An 18,024-nucleotide genomic window follows, 5' to 3' on the forward strand; every position below is an offset into this window, starting at 1 on the left:
TTTACCCAGGTTGGAACTAATAGATATACCTCTATAGTTCCCTGGATCAAATTTGTCCCCTTTCTTATGCAAGAGAACAAGTAATCTTTCATTCCATATTGTCGGAAATTGACCAGATTCGAATATGCTATTAAAGAGTTTATATGAAGTGGTTTTATTAAAATAGGGATTGCATTTTTCAACATATGATCACACATGTCACTGATTCAAGAGTCTGAGACCTAACTTTATGACTACGATTAGCAGTTTTATTGGACAGTATAAGACATAAAAAAGAAAACAATTAGCTAGTATACACGGAAAGTCAAGTAGTCATAACGATGTCTAACTTACATCTATGATCAACATGAATCTATTGTCAAACTATCAATTGATGAACTTTTACAAAATATCGCAGTGGGACTGGAAATATATATCTCTATTTTATCTATTGGTCCCATTAATACTAATTAGAGTTAAAGGTGTTGAAACCAGAGGCAAAGTTAACATTTTCAAAATATATTTTCACTTCATTAAATAAATCATAACTTTCACGGAATTACATGTTTATCCGATCGTGGTTTTGTTTTTACACATTCAACATGTGTTTCCGGAAATTTAGAAATGTCAACAATGCAAGAAGTAGATAATTATTTTGTTTTAATACACATAGATCTTTATATTAAGACACTAATATGGATTTCACAACATGAAATCACTCCCTTATATGCAACAGGTTTTATTTGTATAAGATGTCGATGTCCGCATTAGTAGCTATTCCAAATTTATAAGTTTTATCTGAGACTACTATTATAACTTATCACTATCAGTATAACACAGTTTATACAGTAGTCTTAGGTTTTACTTATACTGTTATATAAGTTATATAGATATATAATATAAGACGATGTGGTATTAGTGAAATCTTTATTTTATTCAAAATGACTGCAAATAAGTTATCACTATAAATAGGGCCACCCATTATTGGCATATTAAAAAGTATTTGAAATTGAATGTATGGTATGATGAGCATGATGAGTTATATCTGAATTTAAAATAAGATTGATACACTAAATATTTTGACACTTTATTCTGTTTAAAAGTGTTGTTTAGACCTTTTGAGCATACCTGCCAACTTTTTAAAATGCACAAGGGTGGTTTTACATGCAAGATGGCTCTTACAATCCTAAAAAATCTTCAAGGGGGCCTTCAAATGTGTCTTAATGTATTTTTAAAGGCTTCATACTTTTTTTAAGCCTATAGCCATTGTAAAATTAACTGTTTTATTTAAAATTGTGGACAAAATTACCTAGCTTCCATCGGGAAAATCCTCTACAAATAGTGACAGTTGGCAGACCTGTATGTTTGAGTCTGAAATAATGATTATAGTAACTTATGTTTTAAAAGAGAATATGAGTGTAAGGTGCCTGAATGAAAAGAAAAAAAAAGATGAAACAATGCAAAAGATAACACAAACTGTCTAATGAATATTACAACAAGGTATCTGGTCTTTCCGTTTCAATGTCATTCCTGGCCCCATAATAAATGACAGTCAAACAAAGTCTATTGAACCAAAGTTGAAAAATCTTCAATCACATTCAACAGATAACAACATAACATTATATTGAACCAGCTGGCTTGTCTAATAGATAAAAAACCTTTAAATTTGCACAGATACATTTGTAATTGACAGTATTTTTGATCATGGTCATGATGGTAGCAGGACTAGCACTCTTCAATATTTAATTTCAATATTTTATTTTTTACCACAAATGACAATTCTGTTTATCAAGGTATTGGTAACAAGTGATGCAGCGGGACAACAGTGGAATTCCAGTATATGGGACCCAGTGGCAGGAACCAGCTTGTTGACATTTAAAGGCAGTACATCTGCTCCACATACACTATCTATACTTAGCAATGAATATATCCTCGGTGCTTTACCAACAAAGTCTGTCATTCAAGTCTGGTCTCTTCAGAAAACAGTAAGATTTTATACTAAGCACATATTAGTTTTTGTTATGGTTATGAATATTAGCTTTAAAAAAATACCTGGCAGTAATTTGATAGTTGCCAATTTTAGACTTGGTATACAACAAATCGATTAAAAGTTCAATAGATTTCTTCATTTTCTTGAGTAATTTGTCCATGTACACAATTTTAATTAATGTTGTCACTCAGTTCTATGGATATATAGGGAATAACACTGTTGACACTATTTTTTTTTATACACATGTAAGTATTAACAAAAAAATAAAATATATGCAAGACATTTCCCAACATTGAAGCACTTTATAAATTTACTATTCAAACTTAATTTAAAACAAAAATGTTATCTTCATCAAAATGGCGATCCTTGACATGCTTGATGAAATCAAATGTTAATTTTGGTACAGGAATTTTAGTGAGGCAAGTTATTGCTACATTTTGTATGTCTCAAGTTAGCTCCCTGGATGACAAATAGAAGAAAAATAACAGTTCTTTGTCAGTTTGTCACAGATTTGTGTTTACTTGTTTGACAGAATGTTTTAGATATCCATCCACTATTTACAGGACAACACACAAATGCAGATTGTATGTCCTGGTAGAGTAACCTCCCTTACAACAACACCAGATGGAAATTATTGTATCGCTGCAGTGTCAGAAAACATTCACATTTGGCAGGTATCTATATTTCTAATTTTAGAAGAATTTTTGTAATTCATCATGAATAATAAATACAATGAAGAAAATTATGAATTTACAATATTTATAGAGTTTTAAAGAAAACAAAAATAAACCCAAAATTCAATTTTCAAACTACTTTATAATGAATTTGATAAGTCTGATTAATAATTGTGGGTTAAACTGGCATATTATTTTATGTTTGTAGGTGTGTACAGGACATTTATTGACAGTGCTGAGTCGTCATTATCAACAAATTAAATGTATTAAATGTACAGATGATGGAACCTGTTTTGTCACTGCTGGTGATGATAATTTAGTGATAGCTTGGAATTTGGCAAAGTATGAACATTGATTTTAAAAAATGAATTTTAAATTGTTACACCAAGGTCCTGGTGATGACAATTTAAGCATAGCTTAGATTTTGGCAAAGTATAAATTAAATAAAGGAATTTTGCATATCTTCACAAATGTTTAGAATGAAATTCCTGAATAATTTAAAGACTGAGACAGAAATGGCAAAAAGTTGAGCAACAAAGTAGTCAGTTATGAGAATATGATGCAATTTTTATTTCAATAAATGTAAATCTCCTGTTTCAGCCACATATAGGCTTATGAAATGGTTTGACACTAAATACTCAGGTTTACAAATATTGCACTAATTTTCATAAGCTGTAGAAACGTTCCAGTGCAGAGTATATGAAAAAAAGTATAATTTATTTTAAAAAAAACAATAGTGTGAGAAAATATTCTTTGACCTCTTTTGTTTATGTTCTTTCTAACATAATCTGCTATAATTAATGAAGCTTCATTGCTTAGTTAAGAATTTTTTTTTTTAAAGATTATTTAGATTACTGACGCCTAAGCTATGTGAGCCTTCTGAAATATTTGTAAATAATATGATTTGTTTCAGAGTTTTAGCTGACTGTGGTAATCCTAGTCATCAAGTTGAACCAGACCATGTGTGGTCCCACCATTCACTTCCTGTCACAGACCTATTTATAGGATCAGGTGGAAACCGAGCTAGAGTTGTGTCATCTTCTCTGGACCAAGCTTGCAAGGTAGTTTTATAGAGGCAGTATAAATGATGTTAAAAAAACATTTGAGATATATTGATAGTTGCTTTATATCCAGTGGCAAATTCTGCATGCATGTTCTGGATTATTGCCATTGAATAGAACAAATAACAACTACAAGAAAAAGCTATATAAAGCTATAATGGCATTGATAATGTAATTGCACTGGCAAACTATCAGTAAGAATGTGGTAACAATGCAAAATCTTTTGATATATGATTAATGAGACAAATATTTTTTTGGTTTATTGGTTTGCTTAAAAGCCTTTTGAATACACCTTATTGCTAATTCCGGCTGACACGGCCACTTGAACATTTGACGCATTCAACAATCAAATTTCCATTATGGCGTCAGACATTTTGTTTTATGATGTCAAACTTTTACAGGAACCTGTGTGATATCCAGTAATGGTGGACAAATAGCGATAAGGTGTATAAGAACAGTAACAAAGTTACATATCTGGTATGACAGTCAGTTGACTGCATTATGTATTATATGCAGGTTTCACTGTAGTATTGCATATTGTACTTGACATTAATCTCTTTGTTTGCACAGATGTATGACCTTGTCAGTGGTGACCTTCTTTGTAACCTTGTATTTGATGTCAGTATCACATCTGTTACCATGGATTCAGCAGAATATCGTTTGTTTGCAGGTGGAAGCAACGGAGTCATTCACTGTATTGAGATGTTTGAAATGGTAATAATTTTGAATCGAATATAAAAAATGTTATGTCAAACAAGTGGCAAACTTGTTTGTATTCCCCCTAACTTTATTTTGGAGAACATATTGTTTTACCCCTGTCTGTTAGTCCTTCCTTCAGTTTTACCATCAACATAGGGTAAATGGGTTTGTACAGCTAATTATTCATTCACTTTTCCAAGCTATAACTTTTACATTATGCAGAATGCTAGTAAATATACTATAGGTGTGCATATTATCAGGATCTTGATTTTCTTTTAATTTACACAAATAACATGATGTTGAACTAAATGCTGAATAGAAAAGAAATGTGACTTCAAATACTACAAATTCCTATTTTGAAAGCATATAGAAAAAAACTAAACAATTGATGAAACTATACTAGATTTAAATACCAAGCCTTTACAAAGAAAAATTATACAAGACATGTTAACTGCATGATGAAATTTAAATTAAATGATGTTTACCTATTTATTTTTGTCTAAAAGCCAGTTCAAAAAGAAAGACACATAGAAAAAGATTCAGAAGACATTACCTGTTTTGAAGGTCATAAGTAAGTGAATGTTAATTTAATTCTTTATTTATTTAAAGAGGATGCCAACAGCCAGAGGCTACATGTGGGTCTCCTCGTGAACGGTACTTACTAGTGTCAAAACTACTTGTAAATGTCGAGTTAAGGGTAGACTTGAACTACTGCAAAATAATATTTGTGTACTGCATCCTATTTTTAAGGTTAATTTGCATGAAATAGTGGATTTAGGATTTGACACTTTACATGTCACTCTCTGCCACCTTGTATATCCTGCCACTATGTGTAGCAATTGGCCACTTCATATAATGGAAGTTTACATTGCTTGTATTTACAGATCTGTTTTAATCTATATTGACATTTACTACCTAGCATTATAAATAAACAGATTTGCAGGAGACAAAATAATTATTTTTTGTATGAAAAAAATTAGAGGTATTTTATGTTTGCCAATTTGCAATACCATCCTATTGTGTCTCCTGAAGATGATAGAAATTACATTTTGTATTTAAAACAAGTGTCTTGTTTATTAATATGACTCATGCTAATTTTATTTTTCCTTCTCTCCACAGAAAACAAGTGACGTGTTTGTGTGTGTCTATTAATGGTAATAAATTGATATCAGGTTCTGATGATTGTAATGTCAAAATCTGGGATGTTTTCAGTGGACAGTGTACAAAAACTTTAGATCATAAAGGTAAAGTTGAATAGTTGTACATAATATGGATCATATGAAAGATAAAACTATTTGTGTAATAAAATCTCTGACAAATAAGAAAAAAGAAGATAGGATGTAAAATCTCTAGACTGTACATGCAAGAGGAGACAAGGATTGACCAATTGGGGTCACAGTACTTGTTTTCATGCTACATACTAGGAAGTACATAACAACATAGTTAATTTACTGTACATTGTTTTATAGAGTAAAATTATCTGATTTATCTCCCCTGATATAACAAGTTTAAAAAACTAGTTAAAAGTCTTCAAGAAAATCAAAGAATAAATAATAAATAGTTCTTTTATCAAATGAATTCCGTTTCTGCATCTAATTTACTAATTTCAGTAAAAAAAACTGATTTTTTTTTATATTATAGCCATATGTAATCAAAGATTAGTTTATGCCCCTGATGAACCAAATTGACTAATACTAAAACATGTATCAAACCATCTATTTCAGGAATGTTAACAAATGTTTTTTTGATACCAACCCCTCCAGCACTGCTAGATTTAAACACTCCAAGAAATTGTATCATCAAACCATTTCAGCGCCATCTGTACATACCTGGAGAACAAACTGATGAATCGGATGGCACTGTTACTATGATGTTTAATCATGCAGAAAAGGTACTAGTTAATATTATTAATGCAAATGAAGCTGAAGTCACTAAACACTTTGTTTTCTTCCATTCTTCTGATGAACTATCAAGCTTACTTTTTGTTTATTTGTCTGTTTGTTCATCCAGTGTTGATTCATTAATTTAAGTGACTATCGCTTTTTGTAGATTGCGGAAAAGTTATATGTTTTTGGTGGACATTTGATTTAGTGGAATTGCAAAAGTCTGTTTAGGGTTAACTTTGTGAAATGAATTTCAAAAGTCTGTTTAGTGTGTATTTTTGGAAACAATTTGCAAAAGTCTGTTTAGTGTGTACTTTGTTAAAAATTCAAACTTGTGGTTTATCTTTATCCACAAAACTCATTTAAATTGGTATCCATTGAATAAAAATGAATTCACAGTATCCTGAATGATAAGTATTTTATTGCTGGTGTTCTGTTCTTCAAAGGGAGGCCTACTGGTTTACCTTGGCCTATAAATCTGTCTGTCAGCTCATCTCTGTGTCCACCTGTTCAAACTCTTGTCTGTCATATTTTTCTCAGAAACTTCAAGTCAAAGATTTCATTGTTTTTCATAAATGGCACCATTCTTCACAGTAATAGGTGATACCCATGACATGGTCTCAGTTCCTTGGCCATACTTTTTCTTTTTTGCCAAAAACATCTTTGAAACTTCATACACATATGAAATTTCTTCTGATTTTTATCTGACAGCCATGCCAAGTGATGGATACTTGATGTACAGCACAACTCATATTCATCTGCAAGCTTATGGCATACACTGTGACACATTTTCCCCATGCGGCTAGCCCGCTATCATGTCGACCACGTCCCTTCTCAGCCGCAAGTAGCCTGATGAATTTTTTTTTTTTTTTTTTTTTCCCCCATGCGGCTAGCCCGCTATCAGGTCGACCACGTACCTTCTCAGCCGCGGGTAGCCCAATGAATTTTTTTTTTTTTTTTTTTTTTTCAAATGTCGAAAATTCCTTCCGGGCCAGAACGGCACACATGTTAGGGGTCTGATGGGTAGTGGGGATCGTCGGATCGAGGGGCGACCTTACCTGCCCATGCTGTGCCGTCTTTTAAAATTTAATTTTTTTTTTGAAATCTTGGAATCCCCAGACGTCGTGTGCAACTTCATATCATGGGAGCAGTGAAGACCCGATCTTCGCTGCCGGGATAGACGCGATAGTAAAGGAAGGTGAGAGGCATGCACTTGCCGGTCCCATCTCTCATCCATTCCACGGTTCCCAAACCAGTTGGTAAAGGCGACATAGTGGCTGCACGACCCTACGCCTCCGGCTACGGTCACTATGGCAGTCCGGGTACGATACACGAATGGGTCCAGAGACGCAGGCAAAAATCAGTCGCACGGTACTAGCGTTGGTATCATCGCATCTGACACGTCTCGCAAAGGTCGCCCCGGTCTCAACCAGGAAACGGCAGGCGCACGGAAGAAAGTTGTGTCCGCACATGGCCAGGGGACCGCACTCGTCTCAACCACGGGTGACCCCCCGACCAGTCGGCACAGGTTACACTGGAAAAACGATATAACCCCAACCACGACGGGACAAACGACGGTGACAGTAAAGCGGACACGGCCAAGGCTGGTGTCGTGGCCGCGATCGGGGATGGAAGGGTGAGAAGTGTAGACAGCCATGCCAAGTTATGGATACTTGATGTACAGCACAACTCATATTCATCTGCAAGCTTATGGCATACACTGTGACACATTTTCGTATACTTTTCTGGGGGCAAAAACTTCTGTTAAATTATGATTACGATTTTTCATCAGATTTAGTCAACAACAAAATAAATAGAAGAACAATGATGGTCAATATTTTTCTATTTAGTTACAGAAAACAGTTCCCCCTAGTTTTTTTGGTTATCTGACCTTGAGAGACCATAACAATCTGTAATTTTCATCAAATTAATTTAAGTGTTTATAACTGGAATGTTTATGTACCTAAAATGTTAATCATTAATTTGTATGCAAAAGCCGTCTAGCGAACAGATTTACATAACAGATTACTCAATGGTCTTGTAATAAATGTGTAAGATTAAATCATTTATGTGGGAGTTGTGTTTTATAGATTATTTGTCTTCATTCAAAGATGGAAAATGGAGAAAAAAATCTGTTGATGTTGAAAATTGATCTATTTACATAACTATGATAATTATAGGGTGACATTATAGATATTGATTATAGGCAGATAATGTTGGTTGTCAATTTTTTCATCTGAAACAATTGAATGTCAATTGAAGATAATTGATGTTATCTAGGAGAATAGATAAATATTGCATGAAAGGTGAAGGATTACATATTCAAACTGCACTCTTCCATTTAAATTTCCACACAGTTTTAAGAACAATCTCTGGTTGTGTGATGATTTTAAAAAAATTATAATTTTTTGTTCTTTTTCCAAAAAATGCTTGATAAGTTTTTCTTTGATAAGCTGACTTCAGATTCTGATACACAGAACATTATTTAACACATTTCTAGGATCTATGTTGAGGGGGGATAGGACCTTTATCGGGACTCCAGGATTGGGTGATCTTAAGCTCGGGATTTCGGGATGGACACTTTTGGGATATGGGAATTTTTTTTCAAATTTCGGGACCTCAGGATTTCGTTTTTTTTAAGCCCGGGATTTCATGATTTCGGGATCAGTTCCCCTCCTACCCTCCCTCTATGTTGCATCAGATGATAATGTTTTAAATATTAAATCAATAGGTTTGGAAATCAAAATATTTTTGAGATTTATCTTTAGTTATTATTATTTGTTGAAAATGTGAAAGAATGTCACATGATAATTGACATGTTTTGTCTAGTCTTAAATATTTAATAAGTAATACAAGTCAATAAATCAAACAAATTCCATTTTGGATGTTACTTAAGGCCATTTTACTTAATAAATATTTCCACTGGTTTTTATGACCGAGTTAAATTGATATATTGGAAAGCATTATATAAAAGTCTGCTGTTTTAGTATTTATGAAAATAAATCATGGCTTCTTTGATTTTAAGCTTAGATGCATGTAATGATCGGAGCCTTTAGCTGTTATTCTTTAATGCAAAGATATATTGATAGAATTGTAAATTGTCTGATATACCCAAGACCATTATTACACAGATTACACAAGAAATGTATCCAAAACTGAAAAAGAGTAATCAGTCCTTATTCATGGAGATTGAATGTTATAAATCAAAAGAGAGAGGAAGAGAATAATGATCAGCCATTTGAAAGATTTGGAAAATTTATTTTCTGCCAGGAATTCAAATGATTAATATATTCAGACAATTAAGAGTAACCAGCTTACTAATGATTTCAAAAAGTTGATAGTATTGGTATATCAGGGTATTACATATTTGTAGATTTGCATTATCAATTGGTTTTCTAATGTGGCAAATTTTGTTTACTAACTATATATAATCTATGCTAGTAAACTTATATTTGCTACCTACAAATCTAAAGTTGAAGCCCAAAATCTTCAAAAATATATGGTTATCGCAATTTTAATACAACCAAAAGAAAACACTAAGTCTTTTGAATTCTACAATAAAAACAATTACATGTACTTGATGGCTGCCCTTACACACACAATTTTCTTCATGCAATTATGGAATTGATGCCATAAAAATGTGACCAGTACAATTAACATTCATGTAAAAATATGCTGCAGTTATAGTTCTTGTAGTTTTAATTTGGTTTTATATGTAAGTCATAAAAAAAATTACTGATAGTTTTAAATTTTGTATTTGATAAAAAATAAAATAAAAAAAAATGAAAATTAATAACTATAGAACAAGGCAGTATCCTCATTGTTATATATATATATATAAGAAGACAAAAAAGAATTTGCATAGTACATATAACATGTACTATATGGCATTCCTGAAACATCTAACTTGGGTAATTGTTTTCTTAACTTTTAATAAACTAATTGTAGAGCTGTCATGTATATTCCTGATGTTATGTTATACAATGACACAGAACATATACTAATTGCAAACTATAAGTTCATGTTTGGGTAATCATTTAGGAAATATTTAAATTATTCAAATGAAATATGAGTCTTATTGGAAGAAATGTTGTAAGCTGTCAGATATTGATAGAAAACATGATACATATAGTCACATACACAGTACAGGGAAAACTAATCCCATTACTTTTACTGTAGATAAAAAAGTCAATTAGGGAAATCAGATCCTTGTATCCATTTAATATAGAAAGAAAATTGACTAGGAATTTATTTACAAATCCATCAGAAGATTAAATTTTAAACAAATTAGTTCAGAAATAGGAACGTCAGTGTTAAACCTTTGAGAGAGGTGTATTTTAAGGTCAGATCTTGGTACAGTGCTTGAAGCCAAGTTGATTTTAACGAAGTGAAACTCTGTATTAATAACAAGGCAAATGAGTTATAGAATCTTTCATTCACTCCACATTTTATGCTTAAAACATACATCACATACGCTGTCACAGTGACCTTTGGTTGTCTATGTTGACTTTAATCACAGTCTGTCTAAAGTCAATGCTCGGGACGATTTATAATTTAATTTTTTCTGCCAATTATTGAAGGCCTTATTTTGACACCAAGATGTTTATTAGTTTGATAAATTTGTATTGTTGGTTTACTGTCAGATTGATTATTGTATCATGTACTCTTTTATTGATATTTATAGATTATAGTTGATCATCTCAACGAGATTGATTTTCTCGCTTGAGCTGGTACAGCGAAAGCGAGAATAGCAATTGAGTTGAGATGACCAATGATAATCTGTTTATCGCTATTTTACCTATGACGACGTTGTCAATTTCATGTCAATTTCGTTAGCTTCATGTCAATTTCGTCAGCAACGCCATGTGGCCTCCTTAGTTTCTAGCAATAATTTTTCTATCTCAAGCGAGAAGCATGATATGAAAATTATCACAAAAAAGGATCAAAGGAAAAATGCACAAAATAGCGATAAAATGTGTTAATGCCCTTTCTGATAAGTCATTATCTGATTCATGAACTGCCTTGGACAACACAGCGAAGTAAGACTAACCTACATCCATTTAAGGGAGATCCATAATTGTCAACCATTTTCTAAAGTGTACAAAACATACTTTTTCAGAACCCCCACCCTCCCTCAAAAAGTGTACATCAATCATTTTCAGATTTCAAGAAAAGAATCAATCATTCTTAATATAAAGAACATCCTGTGTATTGTAGTAAAGTTTAATAAAGAATTTTTTATTGGAAATAAACTCAAACATATCTGTCGTATTATTGTCGGAAATAAAATTAATAAAGTAAACAGTTAAAATGGTTTTTTTTCTAACCACCTCCCCCAAGTGTATGTTTTGTACACTTTGGAAAATGGTTGACAATTATGGATGACCCTTTACACATATACACCAAAAAAATGTTTATGAAAAGTCTTCAGTGGTAGGCGTGTGTCAATTCCAGATTTCAAGCTCTCTGAATATGCATAACCTAAATTATTTATGGAACAACCAATCGATGACCTGTTACATGACTTGAGATAGGTGAACAACAAAATTAAATGTTCAACAAAGAGTAAATTTTCTATAGGCTTGTATGCAGATTTTGGCAAAACCATGACAACAAATATCCATGAAAATACAATTTTTCATCAATCTATGTAAATAGGTGGCCACTAAAATAATAAAATCTACAGTAAGATACAAAGGACAAGATAATACGTTTGGTTATTTGTTACTAGTATCCTTGACTTATGACCAGCCATTAATTTACGATACAGCAATAATATACATTAAATAAGTATTTTATATCTTTAGTCATTGATGAGAGATTTATTTAACAAACTGACACTTTCAGGAAAATTGATTTGATATTGGAGTAAATATTGTTACTTGTCTGATAATTATTAAGGCTTCTGTTAATGATGTTGAAACATCCTGTATTGAGGGAATTTGATTAAATTTGCATTTGTTGATGTCTGTGAGAAAAAGTATGAACTACAAATATAGAAATAATATTATTTATCAGAGAAACTATCCTTTAATGTCTGTTATTAATTAGTAATAGGTTAGGGCATTAAAATTGTAAGGACACATGTTCCTAACTAGAGGTACAGTATTACTATAAAGACTTTTAAATCTTACAATGCCAGGCAGTTTTTGGTCATCATTTTGTCTGTTCAACTGTCTTAGCCTTGTTACATGACTGTTCAACTGTCTTAGCCTTGTTACATGACTGTTCAACTGTCTTAGCCTTGTCTATGACTGTACATCTGTTTTTTAAATTTGAATTAAGAAGCCAGAGGATACATTTCTTTTGTATATGTTATTTGATTGTTTTCATCTGCCAAGGACCCTTAATATGCCAGACTACACAGGCACTTGTCTGAGAATTTTTTTTTTAAGTATATACCTTATAATATATATTAAGGTATTTAGTATTATCCACCCCCCCCCACCCCCCCCCCACCAATATACCCAATGATATATATTAAGGTATATAGGATTATTTTTTTCTGGCGACAAGTGACTGTGCTTGACTTCCTGACATTTTGGTTTGGTTGGACAAGTCTATCCAATTGTCTGTCTAAATATCAAACAACTGTTTTCAAAATTTTTATGTAATCTTCATATCTGCTAAATCATATTTTTGTCTGGCAAAATGTTAGAATTTGTGTGACCAGATATATAAGGCACAAATTTTAAATTTTCAAGAAGGCAGCTTTTGTCTTGTCTTTGTTATATGTCTACATTGGTTTAATCTTTGTAATTGGACTGTTTCTCTGTATTGTAAATCTAATTTGACTGTATATTGTGGAGGGCACATCTTTTTTTCCTTTTTATTTGACTGTACATCTGTGTTTTTCTGTATATGTGTCTATTTACCAGTCTTGTCCATATTATATTCTCTCTCCTTTTATTTGTCTGTACAGACGTCTTGTCCATGCTATTTGTCAGTTCACCTGTCTCGTCCATGATATTTGTCTGTTCACCTGTCTCGTCCATGTAATTTGTCTGTTCACCTGTCTCGTCCATGTAATTTGTCTGTTCACCTGTCTCGGCCATGCTATTTGTCTGTTCACCTGTCTCGTCCATGTAATTTGTCTGTTCATCTGTCTCGGCCATGTTATTTGTCTGTTCACCTGTCTCGTCCATGATATTTGTTTGTTCATCTGTTTGGCCATGTTATTTGTTTTTTCACCTGTCTAGTCCATGCTATTTGTCTGTTCACCTGTCTCGGCCATGATATTTGTCTGTTCACCTGTCTCGGCCATGCTATTTGTCTGTTTACCTGTCTTGGCCATGTTATTTGTCTGTTCACCTGTCTGGTCCATGCTATTTGTCTGTTCACCTGTCTCGTCCATGTAATTTGTCTGTTCACCTGTCTTGGCCATGCTATTTGTCTGTTCACCTGTCTCGTCCATGTAATTTGTCTGTTCATCTGTCTCGGCCATGTTATTTGTCTGTTCATCTGTTTGGCCATGTTATTTGTTTTTTCACCTGTCTAGTCCATGCTATTTGTCTGTTCACCTGTCTCGGCCATGATATTTGTCTGTTCACCTGTCTCGGCCATGCTATTTGTCTGTTTACCTGTCTTGGCCATGTTATTTGTCTGTTCACCTGTCTCGTCCATGCTATTTGTCTGTTTACCTGTCTTGGCCATGTTATTTGTCTGTTTACCTGTCTCGTCCATGCTATTTGTCTGTTCACCTGTCTCGTCCATGTTATTTGTCTGTTTACCGGTCTCATCCATGTTATTTGTCTGTTCACCTGTCTTGTCCATGTTATTTGTCTGTTTACATATCTTGTCCATGTTGTTTGTCTGCCACCTGTCTTATCCATATTATTGTGTGTTTTCATGTCTTGTCCATGTTAATTGTCTATCCCCTGTCCTATCCTTCCTATTTTGTGTTTACATGTCTTGTCCATGTTATTTGTCTTTCTCCTGTCTTGTCCTTGCTATTTTGTGTTAACATGTCTTGTCCATGTTATTTGTCTGTCATCTGTCTTGTCCTTTCTATTTAGTGTTTACATGTCTTGTCCATGTTATTTGTTTATCCCCTGTCTTGTCCTTGCATTTTTGTATCTACATGTCTTGTCAATGTTATTTGTCTGTCTTCTGTCTTGTCCTTGCTATTTGTCTTTATCTTTCTTGTCCATGTTATTTGTCTGTTATTTTGTCTATCGAAATAATTTAAAAAAATGTGGTGCACATGTTCTGTTAAACTGCTACACAGGTTATTAAAGTGAGCTAATTTTTTATGATAATTCTTCATAAACCATAGAAGTTGATTAATTTCCTTGTACACAACTTATGACTATATATTTTAAAAGTTTATTTTACATTTGTTTTTGTTTTTCAGATGGAATCTGTTGTTGATTATATGTCAGACATTTCAACATATTTGTCACAAGTAAGTACAGTATGAATATGTAGATTGGCAATTGATTTTTAACCAGATTTTTGTGACAAAAATGTTGGTTATTGATTTGGGGATGCTCGGCGGGCGGGCGGGCGGGCGTGCGGACGGCAATCAAATGTTGTCTGTGCATAAACTCATGAACCATTCAACCAAAGCTTTTCAAATTTTAATATGTTGTTACTGATGAAAAAATAGAGGTCAAGTTCAATAATGATGATTTTGACTTTTACCGTTCAGGAGTTCTTGAAAGATCGTAAAATGGTGTTTCCATTCACGTTGTTGCATTTACTCACAAACTATTCAATCTAAGCTTTTCAAATTTTAATATGTTGATACTGATGACAAAATGGAGGTCAAATTTGATATAGACGATTTTCACTTCCACTAATCATCAGTAATGGTTCTTGTGATATTGCCAGGACACAAATAAATGTTAATAAATCCGGTTTGCTGTTGTTGTGACAGCCTCTTGAATTATAAACACTGATTAAATTTTGTGATTTAGCCAGTTCTGACTTATTTCAGTGGTTAATGGTAATTATTTTAAAGAATCAATATAGCACTACTCTATATACATAAATTCTCTTTTTGATGTATTTATTTATTTTTCTGATCTTTAAGCCTGTAATTGCATAGTTAAAATTATGTTTTTGATCAGATTGTCTGATCTTACACAATCAATTAATTAGTAATTAACTTCATATTATTTTTATAATAGTTTAATGATATTTTAAAGCTTTTTAGATTTAGTTTTAGAAATCCTTATCACCAAAAATCTTGTTAAAATATAGAAAGTTGACTTAGCGGCATAATTAGGTTATTGCAGTGCTGTTTAGGGCATTTTGATGCTCCCCATACCTTATTAGTATTTCCATAAGTTTTTGTCTGAAGTATACATTATGAACATTAATGATTATTTTCAATGGAATCATATGTCAATATAGTATATTTCACCCTATAGAAGTGCTATTTACCATATTTGTAAGCTAGGCTAATGATGGTTTTTCTATGAGAGAATTGAAAGGTGGAAGGTACCAAAGGAATATTCAATCTCATATGTTGAAAACAAATCAACAATACCGTTGCAAAAAATTAAGAAGAAAAAAGATCAAAAGACAGTTTACAAAACATAACATTTATAACTAAAGACTGGGAAACAGGAACCAACTAAAAATTTAAAAAATATGAAAATGTGGTATGATTGTCAATGAATAAACTATCCATGAAAGTTTAAATGAAGTGGATGGAAGTAGCTATAAGCAACACTACACCATACAGCCTTTCACAAGGAGAAAAACCCATACCCTAAAGTTGACTATAAATAAGATGAAACAATTCAATTGAGAAAACAAACTGCCCAAATTTAATAAAACGATAAATGAAAAACAAATATAACAGCCATGAACTAACAACAACAACTGAACTACAGTCTCCTGGTTTTGGACAGACACTTAAAGAATGCGACAGGGTAAAACATTTTGTGGGGGTTGAACCTTACCCATAATCTGGGACAGTGTTGTTACAGCACGTTGAGCACAACACAAGAACAAACTATAATTATCAGTTGAAAAGGGCTCAACACATCAGATCAATACAAAGCAGATAAAGATCTAACAAACACACAGACCAGACATTGCAGGGTATTTATAAACAATCAGACAACAAAAAATACTCAAAATACAGATTTGAGACTACTCACAATAACTGACAGATATTTCAAAGTCTATACCATCTAATGAAAAAAATGTATCTATATAAGCAAAACATCATTTACATTTTGTGATATTAAAGCTTGTTACAGCACCTGAGAGTCTGTGTGCAAAGATAGAAATAATATCATTCTCTTTTGCAAGGTACAATTACAAGGGACATGACAAAATCATGCAAAATCATGATTGATGACATATTTGATCATAATTATAAGAAGATTAGTTTTGTTCATTGGCATGCATCTATACATGCTAATATTGGCTTTAATAAGGCAGAAAGAAGGCTCAATGTAAGATTAGTCTTTCATCTTTTTATAATTGATTAAGACAAATATTGTTGTCTGTAAAAAGACTTAATAATGGCCGACACATAGTCTATTATCTTCATCGAAGCTTGATATTTAGCACATATATTAAGGTAATGGTAATAATGTCTCTTGGCATAACCTACTTTTTATTTGTCTTAATTGGTTTCGTCTGATACATGAAATAATATGGCTTCAGCAAACCAAGGCTATAAAGGAGTTATTGTGTTCAGAATTGGTTTCTACTGATACACCTAATGATATGGCTTCAACAAACCAAGGCTATAAAGGAGTTATTGTGTTCAGAATTGGTTTCTACTGATACACCTAATGATATGGCTTCAACAAACCAAGGCTATAAAGGAGTTATTGTGTTCAGAATTGGTTTCTACTGATACACCTAATGATATGGCTTCAACAAACCAAGGCTATAAAGGAGTTATTGTGTTCAGAATTGGTTTCTACTGATACACCTAATGATATGGCTTCAACAAACCAAGGCTATAAAGGAGTTATTGTGTTCAGAATTGGTTTCTACTGATACACCTAAAGATATGGCTTCAACAAACCAAGGCTATAAAGGAGTTATTGTGTTCAGAATTGGTTTCTACTGATACACCTAAAGATATGGCTTTAACAAACCAACGCCATGTGATGTAGGAGCTATTATTTTTAGAAAATTTTTAAAGTCAGTATTATCTTTATTACTAAATTTAATTTGTCCTTATAAAATCTGCCTCTTAGCTATTATTTATCTTTGTATGTTTACAGAACACAGAAATATCAGATCCTGAGGAAGAACTTGCCAAGTGTAAAGAAGAAATAGCCATGCTGAAGTCAGCCAACCATAAACTGTTCCAATTTGCTGCAAAGGGAATTCTTCATCAGGATGAACAAATTACATAAAATTGTTATACATTTAAATGTTTACTTGTTATTTTTTCACATAAGTTCATCAAAAACAAGACAACCCATGATAAAAAAAAGAAAGACCAAATGTTATCAATGCAGTACACAGAAAACTAAGGACATACAAAAAGTGGGGAAGGACCCAGGTGATCCAGTTCCTGCTTCCCTGGTGACACCCTCCTAATTGATTTGAGTAAAGAATCAACTAATATTCCTATCTATAAAAAACAAATAAGGAAATGATATGAGTGCCAATGAACCATCTTTAAAGAAAGTTCAATTAATGTGGATGAAAGCAATTTGAGGTCACTGTATTGCTTCTATTGGAGCAAAATGCATATTGTAAAGTGAGATATAAAAGGCAAGACAAAATAGGTAGCAATTCAAATGAGAAAACCAACT

General features: G+C 32.6%; 1 protein-coding gene across 1 annotated transcript; it reads left to right on the forward strand.

Moving 5' to 3' along the window:
- The first annotated feature begins 578 nt into the window (after window positions 1–578).
- Window positions 579–17,637, forward strand: LOC134716345 (WD repeat-containing protein 18-like). Its single transcript, XM_063579285.1, has 11 exons — window positions 579–621; window positions 1,773–1,964; window positions 2,533–2,643; window positions 2,852–2,985; window positions 3,557–3,704; window positions 4,275–4,418; window positions 4,910–4,974; window positions 5,523–5,647; window positions 6,128–6,294; window positions 14,640–14,690; window positions 17,485–17,637. Exons 1-11 carry the CDS (start codon window positions 604–606, stop codon window positions 17,617–17,619), a joined length of 1,290 nt encoding a protein of 429 aa, XP_063435355.1. The 5' UTR covers window positions 579–603; the 3' UTR covers window positions 17,620–17,637.
- The last annotated feature ends 387 nt before the right edge of the window (window positions 17,638–18,024 follow it).

The sequence above is a fragment of the Mytilus trossulus genome, chromosome 1 (assembly GCF_036588685.1).
Source record: "Mytilus trossulus isolate FHL-02 chromosome 1, PNRI_Mtr1.1.1.hap1, whole genome shotgun sequence".
NCBI lineage: Eukaryota > Metazoa > Mollusca > Bivalvia > Mytilida > Mytilidae > Mytilus > Mytilus trossulus.